Genomic DNA, 26,329 nt, shown 5'->3' on the forward strand with positions numbered 1-26,329 from the left:
ACATGAGTAGAAAAAAAAAATATACAACGTACACTTTATTTCAACGAATCTACATCGTACAAGTGTAAACGTTCCGAGTAAAGGCGAAGGTAACGTGAGAATGGAAAAGAATATTTACACTTCGACTATAATTATGATACAGAACGGATGGTGAGAGTTTCTGGAGAGTCGATCCTCGCGATAGTGGGATTAAATCAAACGCGCGGTTCCCTACGATTTATATCCTCTTAACTGAAAATACGTGCAACGAGGGACGGTCGACCGGAAAATGTCGACCACTCCAAAATAAAGTAGAACAAAAACGAAGAAAAATATTTCTTCTTATCCGGGAAGCAACTGACTACTTGTATCCTATAACGAAGCTGTGAATATACACTCTCGTCCATAAGTCACCGGACATTACGCATAATAAAAAAAGAAAAAATTCTGAAGAAATGTGAATTATAAAATGAAACGTTTATTCGTTACAATATAAAGGAAACGTAACTCGTATATTATAGATTTAATTCCAATCTTTTTGTAATACTTTCCACGACTCCATATTGATTTTAGACGCGTTCGTCTTTGAATATTTATTTCGATTTTACGCGTTATGAAATTTATGAGACGACAAAGTAGCTTCGGAATATCGTGATTGTACCTTGATTCGCGTTCTCCAAGATGGCGGAGCAAGATGGCCGACGACTCATGGACGGCGGCGCGAAACTTAAATTTAACAACTACGCGCACGCTCGCGCGTGACTCGTTCGAGGAGTGCGTTCGTTCGACTGTCGTCGACGGATTCGTTTTGTTCCTGGCCGCGGTCGCGACCCAGGTCGTTTCCGTTCCCGTGTATCCCGAAACGTGGAAAGAATTTTTCATTCACGCTCGTCGCTGATCATTTCGCGTCTGACGAACGCGATTTAGTTTCTGGGACGCGCACGGATCGGTATAGGCAACGCGCCGGACGGCAATGGCGGAACCCCTGGCGGCAGGTTCTCCTCCTCAGGGTCTTGTTCGTTTCGACCTTCGTGAAGGTCACCCTCTAGATTAGGTGGCGTCGTGGGCACGTCGCAATCCTCCGTGGGCGGGACCACGCACCTCAGCGACCTTCGGTCGAAGACCAACATCGCTGGACACCTTTGTAGCCGCGGATAGCCGCCTTGACATTGCCAATAGCGGTTGCAGGACTTCCCCAGCGGGACGTTTCCGTTCGCGTCGTCGTTGCAGAGAGCTGTCGGGGTTTCAATCACGCCGTAATAACATAGTTTTCGTTGTAAAACACCCGTGCTATGCGATCAGGATTAGCAAGCTGTGTGGAGTTAGACCAGCCACGTACAATGGACGAAATTTCTATGAAAACACTAGCTAGAGCCAAAAGTAAATGGCCGTCGACTCAAATACCAATACGACTGTATATTCAATATTAAACTAAGGTTAAAGAATATTCAACCTTAGAACAAGCCTCTTTCTTGTGCAATTTAATTTAAATTATTAAGTAACAGTTATTTTTAAGCGGAGTAGAGTATTACAAAAATATCCTTCAAAGAATTTACTAAAATATCAAGCCTTTAGTCTCTGTTATAATAAAAAAAAGCATCTCAATAAAACAGTCTGCTGTAATATAAAAAGATTATTCAATATAACAAACTAGAAAAAGCCTTAGCCGTAGCTCTTTTTTGTGGAATTTTATTTAAATTACTAAACAACAATTATTTTTAAGTGGAGTAGAGTATTACAAAAATATCCTCCAAAGAATTTACTAAAATATCAAATCTTTAGTTGTTTGTTGTAACATAAAAAAATTATTTAATCTGAAAACTAGAAAAAGCCTCTTCCTTGTGCAATTTTATTTAAATTATTAAACAATAATTATTTTTAAATGGAATAGAGTATTAAAAAAGTATCCTCCAAAGAATTGACTAAAATAACAAGCATCTAGTCTCTATTGTAATAAAAAAAAGCATCTGCCATTAAAAAGAAGTCATTGAAGATTTTCTCAGAGATTTGACCGCGACGAATTTTATTACTCTTTTGTTCGTAATCGAAACGCGTACACGCTCGCGTCTTTTGTTTTACGCGTAGTCGATCGTTTCGCAGGCTGTCGCGATCAATGAAAGTTTTTATTCGTCAAGTTGTCAAGCGCCTCGGTTACTGTCGGCGACGCGTGGGGCAGACACAAAGGCGTGACGGAGGCCTCACTTTGAATGTTAATTAACGGCTCGCCTCTTTTTCTTCGAGGAGGGCACTGACTTCGAAGCTGAGCCTCGAAGGAGGAGAGAAAAAAAAGAGAAACATCGCCGACGGAGTGTGTTCTCGTACAACGATCGCTTTCGAAAGTGAGAATGATCTCGAAATTCAGCTTCGGGGCAATCGTGCTTTCCTTTGCGAAACGAAAGGCGGTGATACATGAAAAAACATGAAGCGAAAATATTACAAGATCTATCACATGTAAAAATATCGTACCACGAAATATTAATAAAGAGTTCGATTTTTGAATCTACGTGGCCTGAAATAAAATTTAAACTTCTAGTGACAATGTCCTATTAAACGTAGACATTTTGAAATGGAGTCATTATTGTACAATTACTTTCTTGTATAATTTTTTTATCAAATTAAGAAACTAAACCAGATACATTGTATATACAATGACTGTCACTTAAAATCGTACACCTAGCGTTTCATTCGATTTTCATTTATAAACCGTTAAATTTACAGTAAATGATTAAAATATATATACAGGTATATAGTTCCAATGCTTCTTTGTTTAACATGTTACAAAAGTAGAACAAAACTTTCAGTAATTGTTAGCATAACAAATACAAATTGTGAGACTAGCCTGTCAGTAAAAATCGTAGAGTACTTATTTTCGTTTATATTCAATATGTACAGCTCATGTTAATATTTTGTAGGGTATCTACCTGCTAAGGTAGAGAGGCATGAATTTCACTTTTTTCTTTATTTGTAATATTATGTAATTTTATTATGTGATCGCAGATGTTCTACTACATTAATGTCGGGTAATTGGGGGGGGGGGGGGAGGGGGGTATTTCAAGAACATTAGGGCAGTTATTCGATAACCAATAACACGTAAAAATGATACTGCGAGTCGTTTTCGGCATAAAATGTAAAATTATTCAAAAGTCCCATTTTTTCTGCAATTTGCTTCGAATTATTTTTTAATATATTCAGATAGATCCATTTGTCCATTACTATCCTGTCCTATCTATAAATATTGAATTTCCAACACCATTTGCCTCACATTTCAAGATTTATTAATGAAAATCGGCTGAATTGCTAGATGTACGATTTTAAATGACTGATGATTAAGTATTATCAGAGCTAGAGTTTCAAAGAAAGGGTTAAAGGTGGTTTACATGAAAAAATGGTTAGTAGCGACTATTGTGTGCACCAAGGAGTCTTGTTAAATGGAGCAAGCATTAGCTCAGTAGGGAACAAATTCTGTCAGCGTTTACTCACGATGCTTCTGGCAGCCTTCGACGTTCTCTGGCCAATCGCAGGACCTGGCCCTCTCGTTGTACAAAAGGCCACCTATGCAAAGTTGCTCGGTGGCCGTGCCGTTCCAGCAGGTCCAGTACCTGGTGCAAGACGTCTCGTGGCCAAAAATACCGTACAGCCAGTCGCAATGGTCGGCTGGTATCGGTGGATTAGCTTGGCGTTTGCCATCGCAATAGTTCGCCCTCCACGGATAATCGCAACCCTCGGTCACACCGCGATGTTTGCCAGCGAAAACGAGACCGTTTGGACAATCGAACAGCTCTGGACGTCCATTCACGCATTCCCAATAGCGATCGCAATACTCGATGTCGCCCACCACCCTCGATTTCGTTTGGCAGGGATCCTCTTGTTGTTGTTTCTGGGCGTACGATCCTACGACGACAAAGAGTAACTTCAAGTGGCGTGCTTACGAAAGTAAACGCGTCTTTATTGGTCGTGAAAGCAGAACAGGATGTGGATCTATTGTTACGTAGTCCACGCTTACAATTATATTCGAATATTTAAATGGAGAGGAATGTAAGGAGTAGTTCCAGATGAAAAAGATTATTTTTAAACAAAGTTATAGGCTTTCGTATACGTTCTTAACCCCTTAACGTTCATGCCCCAGGCCGACTGCTTTGAAAAACGATATTTGTTTAATCTAATGGTTTAAGGGATGATAATATTTGTTTTCTTTCAAATTATACGTTGGATACAACATTGTAAGTAACAAAAACCGCATTTTTAGAAACAAATCTAATAAAGAAAACTGATGATTCTTGGTTAACCCAAAAAATATGAGTGTTAAGGGGTTAAATAATTTTTAAGATTGTTAAGTTACTATTTTTTGACTTTCAATAACAGAGTGTGTGATCAGAATATTGATCGATAAGTTATAACGATCGTAATAAAATGTAAGTTTGTGCTCGAACTGAGCGCCATTTTTCATCGAAACAGAAAATCCGCGCAAATTGGTTATTATAACTCGAGTCGTTAAAATTAGTTTCGCGCCGGATAATGATCGTTAACTACTAACGAACGTCAATTACGAAACGTTTGGCTGCGAATCGAACATCCCCTTTTCGCGTCCTATTGTTGGCGCCGTCGAGTACTCAAATGGCGGCCATTCCTCGCGCGAGCAGGAAATTATACGTAACTCCATTGAGAAGGCCAAACGACTCTACGGTCGCAACTTAATATCAAGTTGCGCGACGGCACGCTTAGATTCTCTTCTTTCGATTCAGGAACGCGTTCCCGCCGACCGTGAGGCATAGTAACACGATTTCTTGCTCGATCCGATCGAACGTTCGTGACTCATCGTTTGTTGGCACATCGATCGTCGACGATCGCGCTTTTCTTCGAGGTCTTATTAATAAAACGATCGATGATCTATTCCTTTGAAGAAAGTTGGAAATATGAAATGTCGAAGTCAAATATCTTTCGTTGTGAAACAGCCTTATTCGTTGAATTTTACAATAACGAAAATATATAGGGTGTTCGGCCACCCCTGGGAAAAATTTGAATGAGAGATTCTAGAGGCCAAAATAATACGAAAATCAAGAATATTAATTTGTTGATTGAGGCTTCGTTAAAAGGTTATTAAAAAGTGAATTAGAAAATTTCAAATCCTTCTGAAAAAATTATTTTTTGTTGTGGGGGTTAATTACAATCATTTTTGGTGAATAGATATACTCCTGAAATTCTATCCACTTTCGAGAAAAAAAATTCAGTAACTGGGCAAATTTTTTACAAAATTAAGATACTTCAAATCGTTCTGAAAAAATTACTTTTAGTTGCGGGTGTCAATTATAATCATTTTTCGAGAATAGACATAACCCCGAATTCCTATCTACTTTCGAGAAAAAAATTCGAATAGGTGCTGAAATTTTTCGGTGAAATTAAAAAATTTCAAATCGTTCTAAAAAAATTATTTTTAGTTACAGGGGTCAATTATAATCATTTTTGGTGAATACACACACCTCCGAAATCCTACGCGTTTTCAAGAAAAAAATTTCTGACTGAAAATCTAACATGAGGTAAGAAATGGATCCCCAAAATCTCATGTGAATCTTTAAAATCTCATAACTCCAGAACAGATTGGTGGATTTTAATGTTTAAAAATGCAAACAACGCATATTTTGGTGTAGAATATGTACAAATCGCAAAAATATTCGAAAAGTTGGTCCTTGATCTCGCAAAATGAGAAAAACCCCATAAAAATGGTCCAATTTTCAATCAGCCATAACTCCTACAATTGTGAATATATTTCAATGAAACTTTTTTCTGAAGTAGAGCTTATGGGTACCTACGAAAAAGTATTACACAAAATTTCTGTAGGGCGTCAAACAAAGTTACTAAAAATGAAAAAGGCATTTTTAAGAAAAATCGACAGGGGGTAGGTGCCTAAATTTTTCGGCAAAAAAAAAATTTCAAATCGTTCTGAAAAAATTATTTTTAGTTGTGGGGGTTAATTACAATAATTTTTGGTGAATACACATACCCCCCAAATCTTACACAGTTTCGAGAAAAAAATTCTTTACTGAAAATATACTCTGTGGCCAGAAATGTTTCCCTCTAGAATCTCCCATTAAAATTTTTCCCAGGGCTGGCCGATTAAAATTTTTCCCTGTATATTAAACTACTTTCTCGAAAAGATAAAATCACAGATTGTGAAACAGCCTTATTTGTTGAATTTTATAAAATTGAAGATGCACGTTATAAATGGTTGTTCCAAATGTAAATATTCTATTTAGGCTCTTCACAACAGATTCATGATTTTAATTACTAATTGTCAATATTATATTATTTTATTTCTCACTGTGGTATGTGATATTCCTGTTATGCCTTCAATTATTCAGAATTTCCAGTTTGGTACGAAGAAATAATCAACTTTCTTCTAGCTGTGCTCGTTCACCTCGTCTTCGTACTGTCGCAACCTTTACAAGATTTATGACGCAAATGAAAAATCTAGTATTAAATCTGCGAATAATCACATTGTTCGGTATGATGATTTTACGTTTTCACTGCTTTTCAATTGTTTGCACTACACCGTGCCGTGTATCATCTGTATCTTTTAATCAAATACAAGGCGCACTAATGCGTATTACATGTCGTAGAATGCAATTCTTCGTGCGATACTATCTCAGATGCTAATTGCGATTGGAAAGGTGTTAATGTTCGTTAGGATCGCATCATGTATAGCCGTGAGAGTATCCTGATAGGATCAGTATAATAAGACAACATAGTTAGAAAATGAAAGTTTTATTATAGTAATATAAATCCTATTAAAAAATAAAATTAGAAATGTTAGAAGACTATATTAGAGCCAATTAAATAAATCAAAAAGCACTCGTCGCTGTGAAAATATAACGTCGTTAAATCTACTGTGTTGTTCATAAATATTTCTGACGACCGTAAGAAGCTACTTTAATTATCTTTATGAAAAAAGATATGGTACGTTATGTGCGTCGTAAACGTGTTTTGCGTTAGAACGCCTACTTCCAAGTGGAAGAACGTTCCGTAACTCAACGTGGTAACTGTCTCTTTCAGCTTCAAGCACGTTGCTTTTAGCTTCAAGCACGTCGTGGCCAAAGGGTTCAACGAAACGCAGTTGCACCGGTGCTAGCCTAGTGTCGCGAAATTAATTTACGTCTTCAAAGTGCTCGTCTCTGCATCCGGAGTCTCGCGGAGGAGCCGTGCAATCGTTTGACCACAGCGGCGGTGCACTCAGAAGTTTAGAAAGGCCGTCCAATTAAAAATTAACGCAAAAATTTACGTAATATTAGCAGGTGAAGTATTACACCGATGGAATGCGTGGAATTTAACGTAGACAATATATTTTCAATTTTTTGTTCCTTAATTAATTTCCTTTTTAATTCCAGTATTAAATGTAGTGACTAACAAAATTATTCGAACGTTGTAGTGTGCTTGGACGTGATAAAAATTTATTTATAATTATTTAAAAATTGATATTTTTATTAGTTTCCCAGAAAATAGCTTGCAACACTTTGTATGGGTCAACTTGTTTTTTGTTGAGGTGAACCACATGTGAGTCACTTTGTTAGAAAGGGGTATCTGGCAGTGACCCAACGATGGGTCACGTAGGCTGATTGCAGCATCATACAATGACCCAGACATGGGTCACGTCGCCGTAAATAATTAAATTTCTAAAAAACGTGAATTAGTTATTACGTTAATTATCTGATAGGTAGAATTGTTTGTAAGTGTCGTAGGAGTTTAGGCTGTGACACTTCCAGACGATTTACTGCAGTATGTGACCATCAAACAAGCGATTAGCCAACAAATATGGCGACTATGACAATTTAAAGTCTCGTAGAATTTTATATTATTAATTCAGTTCGTAAGTTTTTGTGTACATTATGTACTACGTTGAATTGTTTATAAATATCGAGCTGTCTATACTATGACACTTACATATTCATTGTAGTATATGAGCGTCAAACAAATGAATATGTGAAAACAATATGGCGACTATGACAATTGAAAGTCTCGTAAAATTCGATATTAATTCAATTGGTAAGTTTTTGTGAATAGTATACAATACAATAAATTGTTCGTAAGTGTTGTGCAGTTTACATCAGGCTGCGACAATTACAGAAGAACAAATATGGCGACTATGACAATTGAAAGTCTCGTAAAATTTGATATTATTTTAGTTCATTAGTTTTTGTGTATATTATACAATATAATAAATTGTTAGTAAGTGTTGTGCAGTCTATATTAGGCTGCGACACTTACAGGCGATTCACTGTGGTATGTGAGTGTCAAACAAGGGAACAAATATGGCGGCTGTGACAATTTAAAGTCTCGTATTTGATATTACTTTGGTTCATAAGTTTTTGTGTATATTATGAATTATTGAATATATTGAATTGTTTATAAGTGTTGTGCAGTCTACAACATGGCGTTTACAGATTCACTGTAGTATGCAAGCGTCAAACAAACAAAAAACAAATATGGCGACTATGACAATCGAAAGTCTCGTAAAATTTCATATTATTAATTCAGTTCGCAAGTTTTTCTGTACATTATGCACTATGTTGAATTGTTTATAAATATCGAGTTATCTACACTACGACACTTACATATTCACTGTAGTATATGAACGCCAAACAAATGAATATGTGAAAACAATATGACGATTATGACAATTGAAAGTCTCGTAAAATTTGATATTATTTTAGTCCATGAGTTTTTGTGTATATTATGAATTATTGAATATATTTAATTGTTTGTACGTGTTGTGCAGTTTACACTGCGACACTGTGGTATGCAAACGTGAAACAAGCGAAAAACAAATATGGCGACTATGACAATTGAAAGTCTCGTAAAATTTGATATTATTTTAGTCCATGAGTTTTTGTGTATATTATGAATTATTGAATATATTTAATTGTTTGTACGTGTCGTGCAGTTTACACTGCGACACTGTGGTATGCAAACGTGAAACAAGCGAAAAACAAATATGGCGACTATGACAATCGAAAGTTCTACGGCTCTCGTTGGAAAACCGTATCTCTGCGTTCCAGAAACGCGTGTAATTCTGTCTCCGTTTGATGTTGGTCAGATAGAAAAGTAAATAGTAAAGTAAGGTGGGAAGCCAGCTCGCAGCGCGCTCCCAAGAGAGCACCGCCTCGGTTGTAAGTGAAAGTGTCTAGCCTTGACTTGCAACCTTCAGGGCACTTCGTTCCTCCGTGCCGTGCTCCATGAGACGTAAGTTTCGATTCATGACGTTCGATCTGATGTCGTTCTCATCTTCCCCGGTGGATCGTTATAGCCGACAGATAAAAGAGGCCCTCGTACGATGGGCACAGCTAAAAGAATGCCGCAGGGAACCGACCAGACAACATCCGCCTTTGTTTCATTTCGGTGCATCGTTTAATTGAGAATCCCTCTTACCTCTCCTTCGGAATGCAAAGCGAACAGAAGAAAGATCGGTCTCTGTCACGGATTTATTCACTTCTACCAGACCCCGGATACTTGGGAAACAATGTTACTTGAAATACTATTTTAAACGACACGGTCTCCTCGTCCCACGGTTGGATCAATTATGAAACACGATTATGTTATTTCAAGTAATCAATTTTTTCTTTTAATTTCTTCGAACAAAAATTAATTTTAGAAATATGTATATTGTATCTTTTTAAAACTTGTGTGTTTAAAATTGTATGTATTTACATTTTTCTGGAAATAACTTTTGCTCGAGGACATCAAAATGAAAGGAACAGTTTCGAGCGGTGTAATTTTATAATAACGAGCAACTGATTGCATTAATTCGATTTTAATTGGATTTGAAAATAATAATTCCGTAATTGAAACAGCGAAATCCTCTTGGAAATAACAGTGTTTCGAAATCTTTTAATAGCTGAGATTGCGAATGATGAAATGATACTGATTTCGAGAGAGAAAGAAAACACGCGTGTATTTTATAGATACTTATACGTATTTGCAACGTTAAATATACTGTGGTACTTTAAGATGAAATTACTTCATTATTTTATATACTCGTTATTCCAATTAAATTGATATTACTTCCAAATAACATCAGACTGAAATGTTCTATTTTTATTTCAAATAAATTTACCCCTGTCAGTTTCGCACCTTGCGAGAATAAATTGAAAGATACTCGTCGCGATATCGCAGCAGTCGTTTTACGATTTTTCTAAATGAGTCTTGGAACGTAACTCATTAGTCCCGGGGCGAGGGAATTTATAGTTTCTCATTATAGGTGAAACGTGTTTTCGAAGAGACGATGGGCCAACGAGAGCCTGAATGCCAAGGACACTTGTTTCCGCTGCCAACATATCTCCCAAACGTTCACAACTATAATTTCCATTCCGTATTTACAGACTCATACGATGAATCGAAACGTCGATAAAGAATAGTTTACCGGAAGTCGTGTAGCGGAATAATGTAAGTTGCTATCGTTACGACGATTTCAATGGCAGCGATTTCTTGCGCGCGGACATTCATTGTTCGCAAAAAAAAAAAGATTAATTCGAACGGGTTGTGTCGTCGTAACCCGTTGTCGGCGCGGAACAACATTCTATCGAGCATTCTAGACTTCTGAAAGGCAGCAAAGCGATCCATTTTGAAAGGTACAGGATAGTTAGAGGCGTGCTGCTGTCGCCTTTCTTCAGGCATGCAATCCCCCGTTACTCGTCGAAAAATCTCGGTATGTTACACTAACGCAACAAATGCCGACCAACACAGTCGTTCGACTGGATCCGATAGATAAGGGAAGGAAAGCTGGACGTCAAACAGAAACAGTGGCGAACGATCGCTTATCCGAGATCTGAAAACTTTTCCACCTCACGGATAATGAAGTACATAAAATCTTCAAATTTACGATACAGTTTTTCAGATATAAATCGCGGTAACGATTTTATTATTATTCGAGATCTGGAAATTTTTATTTTTTTTTAATTACGAAGTACGATTCTTCGACTCGCGCTAATTGGGTACTAAAATGGAGGATGCAGCCCCCTTTGGATGTTTTACGATTCAAAGGAGAACAATTTAAAAATTCTATCAATATTTAAGAAGGTATTTTCATTTGGGGACGTTGATTTTTTAAGTGAAGAATTATTATGTAATTATAGAGCAAGGATTTTTACAGGTAGTACATTAGTTTGAAAAGTAACTAAACGTATCAAAATGGAGGATGCAGCCCCCTTTGGATGTTTTACGATTCAAAGGAGAATAATTTAAAAATTCTATCAATATTTAAGAAGGTATTTTCATTTGGGGACGTTGATTTTTTAAGTGAAGAATTATTATGTAATTATAGAGCAAGGATTTTTACAGGTAGTACATTAGTTTGAAAAGTAACTAAACGTATCAAAATGGAGGATGCAGCCCCCTTTGGATGTTTTACGATTCAAAGGAGAACAATTTAAAGATTCTATTAATATTTAAGAAGGTATTTTCATGTGGAGACGTTGATTTTTTGAGTGAAGAATTATTATGTAATTATAGAGCAAGGATTTTTACAGGTAGTACATTAGTTTGAAAAGTAACTAAACGTATCAAAATGGAGGATGCAGCCCCCTTTGAATGTTTTACGATTCAAAGGAGAACAATTTAAAAATTCTATTAATATTTAAGAAGGTATTTTCATGTGGAAACGTTGATTTTTTAAGTGAATTATTCTGTAATTATAGAGTAAGGATTTTTACAGGTAGTACATTAGTTTGAAAAGTAACTAAACGCATGAGAAAAGTTTAAAAATTCTTACTCCATAATTACAATAATTCTTCGCTTCAAAAATCAACATCTCCAAATGAAAATACCCTCTTAAATATTAATAGAATTTTTAATATGCAATTATTTAAATAATAATAAATGTAGTAGTATACGAATTTAATTTCGTTATCTGGAAACGTGAATACGTATGCAGAGTTTCAGTAATATTGATCCATAATTATAAAAAATACTTTATACCAAATATTGTATAGTATGTTTAAATATGCTTAATGAATTTATAACGTATCGTTGTTATTGAATACGTGTGAATGTTTGAAAATAAACCATTTTTTGTTTCATTGCCACAGCCATAACTTGAATGTGTCAGCGAAATTCGTGGCTACTGCACCGTAAGTAGAATTGTCTATTCTTGTTCAGACGTCTTGGAAGGTTTGGCGTATCTTTAAACTTCTTTTCAGTTTATTCGATGCTACTAGTATGTTAATCCTAATACTTAAAAAGCCTAACACGAAGTAATTCTCCTCTCATCCAAGAGTTTTTATTATTATTCTTTTTTCAAACGTATTTTCCACATATTATTTTTCATTTTCACAATGTCGAGCAGATACTATTTTAGATAGTGTTGCTATTTTCAGCCTGTCTGCATTCCTTCGCACGAGACATATTATTATCGTTGCATCATGTTCGATCGATCGTCGAGCGAATTTTACATGGGAAAATGGACCAAACCGTTTAAAAATTGTGAAGTGCATCGATTAAAATTGCGCAATACGTAATTTAAAGACACAGAGAAACGGTCAAAAAAAGGAAGCTTGATCCGAGGTGAACGTGTGAAATAAAACTTCAATATATATCGTTCTTTTCAGTCAATCATTCGTTTAAAAAAAATACTATTCGAACTTTGTGGGATATTTTCTTCAAGGGGGTATTGCTGTCTATGTCATTTTTTTGGCTTCTTTTGTGATTTTTGTTTTAACGATAGGTAGGCTGTTTTGTACTGAGATTTTGCAGATATATTTATTCATCTTATAAATATGTACAGTATTTTTTTCATAAAAAAATATTAAAAACAATGGGAGTTATAACTTCTTGTTTTAATTCGTTTTTTTAAACTGACTTTCATGATATTTCAAGATCTAGCAGACCGATTGACTTTAAATTTGGAGAAAACATTCTGGAACTAAAGATTTTTAAAAATATTGAGTTTTATTATTGTTTTTAATTCGCTAAAGACAAAAAAAGGTTAAGAAATAAAAATTCGAAACTTGAAATGCCACCATTCTTTTACTTATCGAGATTATTACTTCTCCTTAATTCCTGCTATAATTACACCCTTTTTAATGAAGATACTTTAGCCCCCTCTGTTTCAGATTAACTGGAATTGTGAAAGTCAGTCACCTTTTTGAGAAGAGCTATCAAACAAGAAATAAACCCACAATTATTATATTTTTTCATGAAAAAATACTGTACATGCTTGTAAGACAAATAAATACAAAATAGCCTACCTACCATTAAAAAAAAAACACAAAAGATAAATAACAGTCTAGACAGCAACACCCCTTTAGGCTACTCAAACGGTACCTATTAAAGAAAGTCCATAACCCGGTCGAAACCTGCTTAGAGCTTAAAAAATCGTTAAAACTCGGTTCTTTGGCCACTTTGTAGGTGGACACATCCCCGGTTAAGCAGCTTAGGTTATGTAAGAGACTCTTATTAGCAGTGTCGTGGCATCGGGTTACTTTCCCTTCCTTTACGACTCCTTGTAAAGAAGTAAGTGCTCGCAGTAGGTCAACAGTTTGCCTCCAACAATAAGAAGCAAAGGCGAGAGTGCCTCCACCGTGAAACCTCTAATTGTTTACGTTCCGTAGATAACACGTGCGCACTGCCGTGAATTATTATATCGCTTCCAACTCGTATCTCTGTCGCACGATGTTTCTCCATCGTTATCCTTAAAATTTCCACCGAAACGTTTCATTTAATTTTCATCCCATTACGCCTCGAGATTTCCTCTTATCCGGGCTTCCATCGACGCCTCTCGCTCCAATTTCCGTACCATTAGAGATCCCCTCGTAAAAAGCGTATCGCTTTAATTGTTTGGCGCGTTAAAAACGCAAACGAGCGCGAACTTTCTTAAACTCCTTGTGAAACCGCCGATTACGTGGATCTTGCTTTCCAAAGACCGCAATTTATTTTTCTCGCGAAGCACAGGAGAGGCCGCGAGTTGGAAAGTCGTCGCGGACACGGGGAATGTCGAAGAACAAGGTGTCGTCCCACAATTCGCGTGGAAGCTGCGCGGGGACCAGTCGTGCGTGACTTTTCTAACGTACCAACGGCCATGTGCAACATTTCAGTCGGATCGAGAGAAAGGTCGATCTTCGTACGTTTCTGCACGAATTAGCCGAATCGATGCACGAACTTCACTTTCCCGGTAAATGCCCTATTATCCTGCGTTCGCTTTCCCGCCATTGGAGGACGCTTTAAAAACAATTGGAAAAATTTTACGAAATTGGATTGGAACAGACGACTTGATCAAAACAGAGTCGAACAGAAAGTAATCCGATTACTTTCATGCTTTTTTTCTCAAATCATGTTCAATTTCGAATACGTTGAAGCCCTTAGGGATGATTAAACGTGTCTCAAAGGATTCTTCAAAATGTAAATCGTTCAAGTTACAGACGTGTTAAGAGTGCTACCTTTTCTTTAAAAAAATTATGCTATGTTTCAATTTAACTGGAACATAATTTTTTTCCGGTGATATCTCCTATCTCGGTACACATAAATAATTGCAAACAGAGAGTTTAATCGCGAAGACCAGAAATTGCTGTTTAAAATTTGTGGATCTACTGGTGGAATAAAATTATTTCGTACGGTTTTGGATTAGGTGATATCTCCTATTTGAGTACATATAAATAGAGCTTAATCGCGAAGAACAGAAATTGCTGTTTAAAATTTGTGGATTAAATCGCTCGAATAAAATTTCTTCGTAGGCTTCTAAATTTCGAGGAACTCTGTCTTCCATCGTCTACGTATTTTTAGAACAGGTTAGACTCGTTCGTAGTCTCGTTTCGAGCGAAAAACGTAACAGGTTCGAATCGCGGAAAATTCTGACGCCAGGTGAACCGGCGGAACGACAAAATTCAGTGGAAAAGTAAGCGTATAGCTCCGTGTCGGGCCGCGTTCCTTCCTGAACGTGGGAATAAATGAATATCGACGTCCTTCCTAGGACCGGTAGAGAGCTACGAGTTTGCTCGATGGCGGCGAGCCCCACCTTTGCGGCGTTCCTTCCGTAAAGTGCAACGTTCCACGTCAAAAGTCAGCTCATGTAATAAACGTGCCACGAAACGACGTTTACGAGACACGCTCGCCACTTCCTTCTCTTTTCCATCGTACAATATTCCTTCCTTCTTCTATTTCTCTCGGAGTATCTAATTTTCTTCGTTCCTTTTCCCATCGTGTTGCACGCTGGCATCCATTTTTTATCGAGCAGAGTCGAATAAACTTTACTCAAAATTAATCACAATTCTAATCTCCGGGATGTGACTTTGGTATCGTGTTAAATTCAAGTACTCACAGAGAGTCTGTAAGTGTACATTTCCATCTATTGCTGGAGTTATAAAATACTTAAAATGTCGTTACTACCACCCGTGGTCATCGAATTAAGACTTCTCGAAACTCTCGATATTTTTTATCGTTACGATTTTTTTTTATATTTTCTATGGAATGTTTGGTTAACTTAAGTTATTTTGCAATAGTAATATACAAAATTATTCTCTTCTTAACCTCTTCGAGGATACTGACTCATACGTGTACGTCTAGTATTTAAGTTATTTTGAATATTATATCATAACAGTAACCACTAGACTTATGAATGAATTTTCATAGTTAAATTTTGCAATGATGTGGGTGAATGTCAATTTGCATTCCTGTTTATTAGGAACAAAATAATTTAATTCTAAAGAAGTTAAGATAGTTTAAAGGACTCTAAAGTCGAAACGTTAGACTTTTGTTAATAAATTACGAGTCAAAATGTAGCTCAACTCTAATTAGTACCTAACGAAACTAGTCTGACTAGGAACAAATCGTGTTCAGAGTTGTCTGCTTTTGTTTCTTTTCCACGTATAATTTGCCTCTTTTTCCGCGCGAAGTTGTGTCGTTGGAACGTTTCACCTTCGCGTTTTCTTCTTTTCTCTCCCGCTATTCAACGCGTTAATAGTAGTTTTCCATCGGATTGGATCGCAGCTTCCGGATCCAGAGATATCCGAGCACGCCTCTCGTCCAACGGTAGACAGATTAGTTTGTTGCACAGGATCCTAGACGCGGAATTCCGGTGGGGAAGAAGGAAAGCCCATTACGGAAACGAGCGCGAATAAATAAATAATTACGAGATTACGTGGGACACCGGTTATCTGTCGGCTCTGAAAATAATCTCTATAATAAAACTGTGCGCCACGGTAGAAAGTAGAATCTCTTACGTAAACCCTGTAGCTGCAGATCGAGGTTGAATCGATGCAAGAGGACTAACTCTTTCGAGATGTGTGGCGCGGAGTGCCGTTATGTCGGTTCGAAACTTCCGAGAATGCTCGGCAGGATAACGTTAAAAGTAAAAGTTACGACTATCAATCCTAAGAATCGTTCAAAGAAAATCTAGAGGAACTGTAATATCGATTAAAAAGTGACGAAATGCATCTTCAAATTTAGTTCTTGGCGCCACGGAAAAGTTTTAAGCGAATACTAATTATTAAACTTAAGACACGAATACGTTAGATATCAATTTTAAGTCTGAAGAGCAGAAATTTATAATGAAGAAATTAAATAGAAGATAATAAGAAGAATAGAGCCAGAGTTCAATATGACTATAAATTTAATTTACTTACAATTTTCTTTCGCGATTAAAATTGTATAAAACGTATTAAGACACGAATACGTTAGATATCAACTTTAAGTCTGAAAAGCAGAATTTTATAATAAAGAAATTAAATAGAAGATAATAAGAACAATCTAGCCACAGTTCAATTGACTAAAAATTTAATTTACTTAAAATTTTCTTTCGCGATTGAAATTGTATAAAACGTATTTATTTTAAGATCGTGGCTGTATTGAGTATTTGACGACTTTGTATTGTTGACTCGGCGCAAAAACTTTCTTTCGAAAAATTTAAGGCGAATTAAAATTATTAAACTTAATTAGACACAAATATATTACCTATCGATTTTAAGTGAAAGAGATTAAAACTCAAGAGTAACATTTTATAACAAGGAAGTTAAATAGAAGATAATAAGAAGAATCGAACCAGAGTTGAATTAACTATAAATTAAATATTGCAGGAAAAAATTTTCTTTCGCGATTAAAATTGTATAGAGTATATTTATTTTAAAATCGTGTTTGCATTAAATATTTGACGACTTTGACTTGTTCGAATCGACAAAACTCGGTGCAAAAACTTTCTTTCGAAAAATTTAAGGCGAATTAAAATTATTAAAGTTAATGAGACACAAATACATTACTTATCGATTTTAAGTGAAAGTGATTAAGTCTCAAGAGTAACATTTTATAATAAGGAACTTAAATAGAAGATAATAAGAAGAATCGAGCCAGAATTCAATAGACTATAAATTTAATTTACTTAAAATTTTCTTTCGCGATTAAAATTGTATAGAATGTATTTATTTTAAGATCGTGTTTGTATTAAATATTTGACGACTTTGTTTTGTTCGAATCGACAAGACTCGATGCAAAAACTTTCTTTCGCCAAGATGGGGACGCTCGAAAAATTGATCAGCGGCGATCCGCGGATGCAAAATAAGGGAAGGAGAGAAAGAGAGGGAGAGAGTAATCTGTCTGTTGAGCTACTTTCATATTTTCACTCCCGAGACACGGGAGAAAGTTCTTAGGATGTGTGAAACCCGGTGAATGCCCGACATTGTCTTACGAAGACGTGTGTAATAATCGAGGAGTTAGGGGCATTCCTCCAAGTTACACCTTGTTAACATCATGATAACGAAGACATTGTGTAACGAAAAAAATTCCATCGACGTAGCGTGAAAATTAAATAACTATCGAGAAACAACGATCCGCAAAGTTTATTCGCAAGTACGTCGATGGATCAATTTTCTGTAACCTTTGTGAATCTGACTACAACACGATATATTAAAATCAATAATTTCCTGATGCATAATTTATATTTAAATATTTATATTTAAAATCTTGTAATGTTTCATTTATAATTTCTCCAGAATTATTTTTAAAAAATTTCATTTCACCTGATTGAAAAATGCCTTTCTAAGATCAAGTTGTAGGTGTAAACTAATCTGTTTTTAAGTCGGTATTGCGTGAATTTTCTTTCGTATTTCAAATTAATTATATTCTCCAGTAAACAATAAGTGACTTGTACTATTGTCTATTGAATAATTTCCCAATTGCTAAAAACCATTGTACGATAATTATAAATAGTAAAAAGATTTCCTTCCATACTTTTCTCTGCTAATGATACGTAACTGGAATGTTTGAAGAACATTTAACGACGAGTGAATGTAACGAACGTCGCCTAGCTCCCGCGAGAAAGTTTAATTAATTCCTGCTCTGGGATCAGAGTCGTGCAAATTTCTTTCCACGAATAACGACCGAAACTTTTCGACCAGTTCGTAAACAAACTTTTCAAACGCGTTGTTTTTTTCGCCGAGGACCTACAAAAATTAGTTCTCAAGGTAAAATATTAAAAAAAAACTAAAAATACTAAAAAGCAATTTCTAAAAAATTACTAAATAACAGAAAAAGATTTATTTTTAATTAAATATCGCGGAAGAAATAAATATGGATTTTAAACTAGTTGAAAACGAATCCTGTCAACAGATTCTAATCAACGAACGTAAAATTTTTGTTCGTTCGGCTGTGATCGAGTGAAAACGAATCACAAGCGTATGGATAAGGTGTCCAAGTGCGAGGCAATTACGAAATGATTAATTGGATCGGTTTAATGTAAATCACCCTCGATTTCACGGAGCACGCGGCTCGGGCTCGAAGGCGTCGTTGAGCACGAGAGCGTCAGGACGCTCGTTTCGCGAAAGTAGGCCGACGCGCACTTTTCAGATCCAGCGGCTGCTAGAAACGCGCTCGTCTGATCACAGAAAGTCCGTTTTCACTTGCACTTGCCGTGATACCGATGACCGTTCGAACCACCACTGCTACTCGATCGAGTACTGGAAAATCGTAAAACACGTCCTAATATATTCACAAGTCGCTGTCGTTTCGATATTTAACCAAAACAAGTCGAAATCGGACTTGCAATAAATATTGTTTGGCCCTCTGAATCGTACGTCGCCCGCATTTTGTACAATTAACGACGCCAAACAGCGACAAACACGTGTTCGGTTCCAGTTTGCGTCGACTATCGACGATCGTGCGTCGCGCAACGACGAGCATTAACGTCACTTACGCGTTTATCGCTCGAGAGTATCGTTTACGATCGCCCAGTTATTATCGATCATGACAACGCGATACAATCGTCCAACGTGCACGAAGTGCAAAGGGTGACTTTTAATTGCCCGATAAAACAAAGTCTTAGTTTACGACGATGCTTGGAAGAGAGATCCTAAGTCAAAATTATATCCAAATACGGATCGTTAAAATATTATTTTACGATTTTAGACATCGAGATTGGTTAATACTAAATAATAATTAGCTTGTTTAAATAAGAATATCTTTTAAGAAAATTCAAGCTTTTCGCCTTGGATATTTAAATAAACCATTTAAATAATTTACAAAATAGATAGGAGCCCTGTGTGTCAAAGGAATTAAAAATTCTGTCCGATTGAAATCGTAAAATATTTTTCCGCGAAACGTCGACGAGTGAAATGGACGCCATTGGGCGAAGGAGACGAGCAAAGGATGGACGGAGAAGGAGGCAAACGGAACTGGACTCGCTGGACCAGGATGAGAGAATAGAAAGAAAAAGAAAGCAGTGCAAAAGGACTCACCGTGAGCAGCCAGGAACAGCAGAAGGAACGAGAGAACCTTCGACGATGCCATTCTGAGTTATACGGTGCACGGCCCTCCTGGTAAGACCAATTCGATTAACTCGAATCTACTAAAATTTCGGTCCGGCCGTTTGGAACCATCCAAGGATGGGACGTAGAAGCGTGAAGTGAGAGCTTATAAGAACCGAAGAAGCTCGGCTGATGAGTTTTCGTGTCGAGACTGGTCACTGGGAGAGGCGTTTGGCTTCGTGTCTTATATGAGCTCCCCACTCTTCCGGCAGGTCCGATCTCTGCCGCATAGGAAGGCCTCCCTGGAGAACACACCTGGTTTCTTCTATCGAGGAGCACTGCTCCGGTATCCCCGACGATGATACGGTGGACGAAATTTTTATCAGGCCACCGCGGTTCATCGATTAAAATCTACCCTGTAAAATTAATCATTGAAAACCTTAACGACGAACACTGTTTTTATTTTGGAACGATGCACGTAAAGATTTCAGTTTATAAACAGAAACATTCCCTAGTAGCACAAAATATTGTATACACGTTCGTATGATATTAAAAAGAGATACAATCTTTTTTTAATATTCAAATATACATACAATGTTTATTTTATATTAAATAACAAATATTTTTTTTTAAATGTGCAGGAAATATCTATTTCAGGTTACGAGAAAAATATGTTTTTCAGAATATTAAATGAATCTTTATTTCATATTAGAAGTAGAATATCTTTTCCTAATATACAGATAATATTTACTTCATATTATGAAAAAAATATTTTCTTTCTTATTATAAAATGAATCTTTATGCAATATTGGAAATAGAATAATTTTTTTAAATGTACAGATAATATTTATTTCATATTATGAAAAAAATATTTTTTCTCATTATAAAACGAATCTTTATTTAATATTAGAAATAGAATATTTCCCTAGGAAAAATTTTAATGGAGGATTCTAGAGGCCAGAATAAGACGACAATTAAGAATACTAATTTGTTGATGGAGGTTTCGTTAAAAAGTTATTAACAATTAAATTCAAGAATTTCAAATCGTTCTGGAAAAATTATTTTTGGTTGCGGTGGTCAATTACAATCATTTTTGGTGAATACACATACTTCCAAAATCCTATCCACTTTCGAGAAAAAAATTCGAATAAGTGCTGAAAGTTTTGGGTGAAAAAAAAGACTTTCGAATCGACTTGGAAAAATTATTTTTAGTTGCAGGGGTTAATTGCAAGCATTTTTGGTGAATAGACGTACCCCAGAAATCCTACTCAGTTTCGAGGAAAAAATTCCTTTCCGAAAATCTAATTTCTGGCCAGAAATGTCTGCCCGAATTTTCATGCGAATCTTTAAAACGTCATAACTTCTGAATGGATTGGGCGATTTTAATGTTTAAAAAAGCAAACTACGCGTATTTTGATGGAGAATATGTACAAATCGCAAAAATATTCGAAAAGTTGGTCCTTGACCCCGCAAAATGAGAAAAACCCCATAAAAATGGTCCAAATTTCAAACAGCCATAACTCCTACAATAGCGAATATATTTCAATGAAACTTTTTTCTGAAGTAGAGCTTATGGGTACCTACAAAAAGGTATTAGACAACTTTTCTGTAGGACGTCAAACAAAAATACTAAAAATGAAAAAGGTATTTTTAAGAAAAATCGACAGGGGGTAGGGTGCCTAAATTTTTCGACGAAAAAAAATGATTTCAAATCGTTCTGAAAAAATTATTTTCAGTTGCGGGGATCAATTACAATCATTTTTGGTGAATAGACATACCCCCGAAATCTTGCACATTTTCGAGAAAAAAATTCAGTACGTGCGGAATTTTAAACGTTAATAACTTTTTAACAAAGCCTCCATCGACAAATTGGTATTCTTGATTTTCGTCTTATTTTGGCCCCCAGAATCCCCTATTATAATTTTTCCCAGGGTTAGCTGAACATCCTGTATAGAGAGATTAATTTTTTGTATAACTTTTTCTTAAATTTGAAGATTTTATTGAATATTATTTAAATATTGAGTTAATATTTTTCAAATATTGGATTCACATTTTTTAAATATCTAGTTTATATCCCCTGAATATTTACTTTACATTTTTTAAATATCTCGTTTATATTCCCTAAATATTTAGCTTATATTTTTTGAACATTCAATTCATATCTTTTGCACATGTATACAATAGTCAGATCCAATATTTTTCTCATATGAAAAAACGTGGCTTAAAAAACATTTACCCAATATTTCAAAAGAATATTTATCTAATATTTTTGTGCTACTAGGGACTGGAATACTGTTAGAGTTAAAAATGAAATTTTCAATTTTTTTTTCAACGATTTTTTAATCGTTTACGTTTGAAATATTGTCAACGACTTGAAGAAGGTGTTCACAGTGAAGTATATAATTTATAGGTGTTTCTTTTATGTCCCTAATTTTTTAAATTTATTGTTGGACTAAACTAAGACACGAACTCAACGCCACGACATCTTTAATACAATGAGCTGGATCAAAGAGATGCAGATACATTTAGTTAGCTGTTAATGGTGGGGTGAGATTCCCAGAAAAATCCAACGAAATGAATATTTTCGACTAAATTTGAACGTTAAACTACATATTTTTAAAACGTTAAATAATCTTAAAATACATAGAATCAAGTTTTTGATTTCTGATTGAATTTTAAGTACATCGATGCACGATATATAATATCTGTTAACAAAAAGACTGACTACAAATTCGATTTGGAAAAACATATTTAAATATTTTTTAACTAAGATTTCTTTTACTATTTTTTCCCAATAAATATAGTTCGTTTCACATCCGCTCTGTACTATATTATATTTCATTAAAAATAAAACTGACTACAAATTTGATTTGAGAAAATATATTTGGATATTCTTCACCCAAGATTTTTTTTTACTATTTTTCCCAATAAATATAGTTCGTTTCACATCCACTATGTACAGTATATTACATCCCATTAAAAATAAAATTTCTATTACCGTTTCTCCCAATAAATATAGCACTTTAACCATTTAAAAATTAAAAATCATACCGCGAATGATTAATTTAAAGCACACCGATGTACGATACACCCATTTCTAAAGAGACTATTATAAATCGAATTTGAAAAAACGTATCGAAATGTATTCGCACGCAGGAATTTAAATTAACAGATTGATTCTATTTTCGAGATGAATGAATACGTGTACGCAATGTTATGCGACGAATGTTAAAAATTTATTACCCCCTCCGATACCAGTCTAATTGCATTCGTATCGCGGTCGAAGACAAACGATCCAGAAGCGTTTATTGTCCCTTACGGTTCAATTTCCGATAATTAATTCGAGCTTATCGGTTCCAGTCAAAACGGAACGCAGCCACGTCATTTTGATTCTATTGTGCATGATTTAACGACGAAGTAATTGAATTTATCGCGCGATACTTCACGCTCGGATACTTCGTAACGATGCCGGGCAAATTGCGTTGACTCTATCATCGCGGAGCGATCGTATTTCACTCCCGTTTTCTTTCCCTTTTACGGGACAAATATGCAGAGATCCTTCCTGCTTTCTATGTCATCTCCCCTAGAACACTTTTCCGCCACGACGCTGTTTATCGCGCGAAAGTTATTTAATAAAATGATTCCGTACGCCTGTAAACCAGTCTTGCGAAACAATATAGCATCCTTCGTCCTTCGGAGGAGTTTCATCCTTTAATTTCCTCCTGTTCTCATGCAATTCTTCTGCGATTGTTTCAAAACGCGTTTGTTGCAACGTTTGTTCCTTGGGTGCATTGTATTTCAGGCGCGGATGCTGCGAAAATTTGTCATTTGTTCAGAATAATTGGATTTCGTTAAAATGTCTGCTTGGACTTTATGGAAATTCTATTTTGTTTCATTTGTACTCTTCTCGATCAGTTTAGTATTTTTTGAAATACATTGCACAGGGCGATAGTGCTTGGAACACCATAGCAATATATTTCCATTTTTAATATATTCTATTTTTCTGGTACAACTATCAGTTTCATCATAGGGTGACTGATCATTGTTATATTGATCTATATTTTCCAAAACTAAACTTTTGATACTTATAAATTACGAATAGTTAAAAAAAAATATTCATAAAATTCAGTTACTTTTAGAGCTATTATATGAGAATCCCCCTTTAACATATTGATTTTCAAGAGTCCTGAATTTTAACGACATTATGAAAATAAATTATATGACAAATTGTGTGTATGCTAGTTTCAAACTGTTTAAAAGCATCGTTTCGTTTTCGTGGATATTTTGAATCGCAGTCAACGCGTTAAGCGCGACCGTCCAGACGCATCGGTTTGCGACTCATCGGTCCGTGGGCCATCAGCGAACCGCAGACCTTACCCCGAGTAAGCCTAATCCAACAGAAGAACCCAAACCGCTTCGTTACTCGCTTGTAAGTAAAACGTCCACATAAGGGGTCGTTCACCCATCGAATATCAGAATAATCGTTGATTTAATATCTTCCAGATACGACGTTATGCAAGATTAACGGCATCTGCAGCGCGCGACTAACGATGCGGATCGTTTTTCATTATTTCGAAACCGTTGCAGGGGCGTTTGCTCGATATAAAGCTGAGATTACTTTAAGGGGAATCGGCAGAGCCGCTCCGCCGGTGAAATCCTTCGGACGATCTTTAGCCAGCGATCGCGAGATCGCGTGGTGGAAACCTTCTCTCCTCGTTTAACGTTCGAGACAAAAGACGGCGATCTCAATAACCGCGAACGTTGTCTTTCTTGACTAATGCCACGGCTAGAAACGTGCGCTGTTCCTTCGCACTTCAGCGTTCTCGAAAGAAGGCCTTCACGGTTTCTTTCACCGGTTCGAGCCGCTTCACGCGATAAGTTGGTGAAAATAATGGTGAAACACTCTTGTTCGTCGGATGAAATTCACAAACCGTGTTGTTTCTTCTGCTCGAGCTGATTATTCCAGAAAACTGGACGTAACACGAAGGGGATCGAGAACGATTCGATAAGACGCACCGTTATGACAATGATTTATGACACCAATTTCTCACACCTGCATTTAGTTTTATTTACGCTCCCAGAATAAATTGTTACGCCACTTTCATCGTTATAAGAAATAAACAGGAAAAAATTATTAAAATGAAATTAATCTACGATAACTTTATAATTAGGATAGACACAATGGATATTTTGAAATTGTCATATGAACATGTTACGACTCAAAGACTAGAACGACAAAAGACTCAACTAGATTTAATAAACTATATAAATTTAATTTATTTTTCGAAATAAATTTTCAAGTCGTTCAAATTGCGTATTATTGTCAATGACGAACGAATAAACACGTGGCTAAAGTTAACCGCCAATTGTTTAGGTACATATGTAATACACTGTGTACAATATGTGGACGAACGGGTAATGGAATGTGGATGGAAAATCGTGGTTACGTGACTAGGCGTTACGAATCCCATTTAACTGGGAGTCATTCTAAGACAAATTATGCAATTAAACTGGGCGCACTTAGAAAATTACGTGTGTAGTCATGCATGAAAATAATCAAGTTGAAATGGTAAAAATGTGAAAGTCGAATTTGTGTATATATGAGATGTAAAGCCATGAATCATAATAGCGAGCAAGACTTTCTTTGAAAGAAGATGATGACAGATTAGACATAATTTATGTCTGTGAAAAACTTAATAAATACTATACTATCGTAAATAGATACCAACTGTTGGTATATGACATTTAGTATTCCAAAAAGTTAATTATGTTCTACTGAAAAGTAATCTTAAAGTCCACGTTTATTAAAATTTACAGGTGCACAGATAATGTAAAGAATGTTGGTGAATTTAATAAATTGTGTAAAATAGCGTTGATAAAAAATGCGAAAGAAAAGCGTTTTCTATAGTATGATAGCGGATTTTCTTTAAACGGTCGCTCGAGATGTATTCCGTTGCATGACTTAGAGTTTTCCATTTACAGAAGCACGTTGTGCAACTAACTGTAAGTGGATCGTAAAGACACAACGTTTAGCATTATTATTAATTCCACGCGACTGAATAATGGAGCAGTTTCTCCTACTCCAGAATTCTGTCCCTACTCTTCCGTTCCTTTCACTCATTTCCTAGCGATGCTGCGAGAATTTTGCAAAACTTGCGGATAATTTTTCGCGACAATCACCGAAAATATCAATTTCTCACAAAAAATAAACAAATTAAAAAAAAAACATAGAAGAAAAGTAGCTCGATCAAAATTCATTAAGCGATGAATGGAGTCGACTAACGAATCGATTCGAAATTGTAGATGTTTCATCAACGTCGCGTAGAAAGTTGCCGCGTAAATAAAACAACTCAAAGTTACACTCGATGCTTTTAACACTTTCGCTGTGTTCAAATAGACGAAATGTTTGCAAGCGAAGCTCTAAATAATTACGTAATGTTTTGTGATCTATAGAATAATGTTATCGAATGCATACTTGAACATCTGTTACGAATTAAAATGGTGAACTGAACGGAATATTAAATACAGATCAGTAACTTTTCGTATTCATTACTCGTATCTGTACGAATGAAAATTTCTATTAAGATATCAATAAACTTGTTTTCGAAGCAGTAAACCTTTTAGAAAATTATGTAAACGAGAGT

General features: G+C 35.8%; 1 protein-coding gene across 1 annotated transcript; it reads right to left on the reverse strand.

Moving 5' to 3' along the window:
* Positions 1–11: 11 nt before the first annotated feature.
* On the reverse strand, positions 12–19,918 carry LOC143344590 (protein obstructor-E). Its single transcript, XM_076770768.1, has 3 exons — positions 19,677–19,918; positions 3,460–3,870; positions 12–1,213 (listed from the first exon to the last, which is right to left on the reverse strand). The coding sequence occupies exons 1-3, from the start codon at positions 19,726–19,728 to the stop codon at positions 903–905; spliced, it is 774 nt and encodes a 257-aa protein (XP_076626883.1). The 5' UTR covers positions 19,729–19,918; the 3' UTR covers positions 12–902.
* Between the last annotated feature and the right edge of the window lie 6,411 nt (positions 19,919–26,329).

The sequence above is a fragment of the Colletes latitarsis genome, chromosome 8 (assembly GCF_051014445.1).
Source record: "Colletes latitarsis isolate SP2378_abdomen chromosome 8, iyColLati1, whole genome shotgun sequence".
NCBI lineage: Eukaryota > Metazoa > Arthropoda > Insecta > Hymenoptera > Colletidae > Colletes > Colletes latitarsis.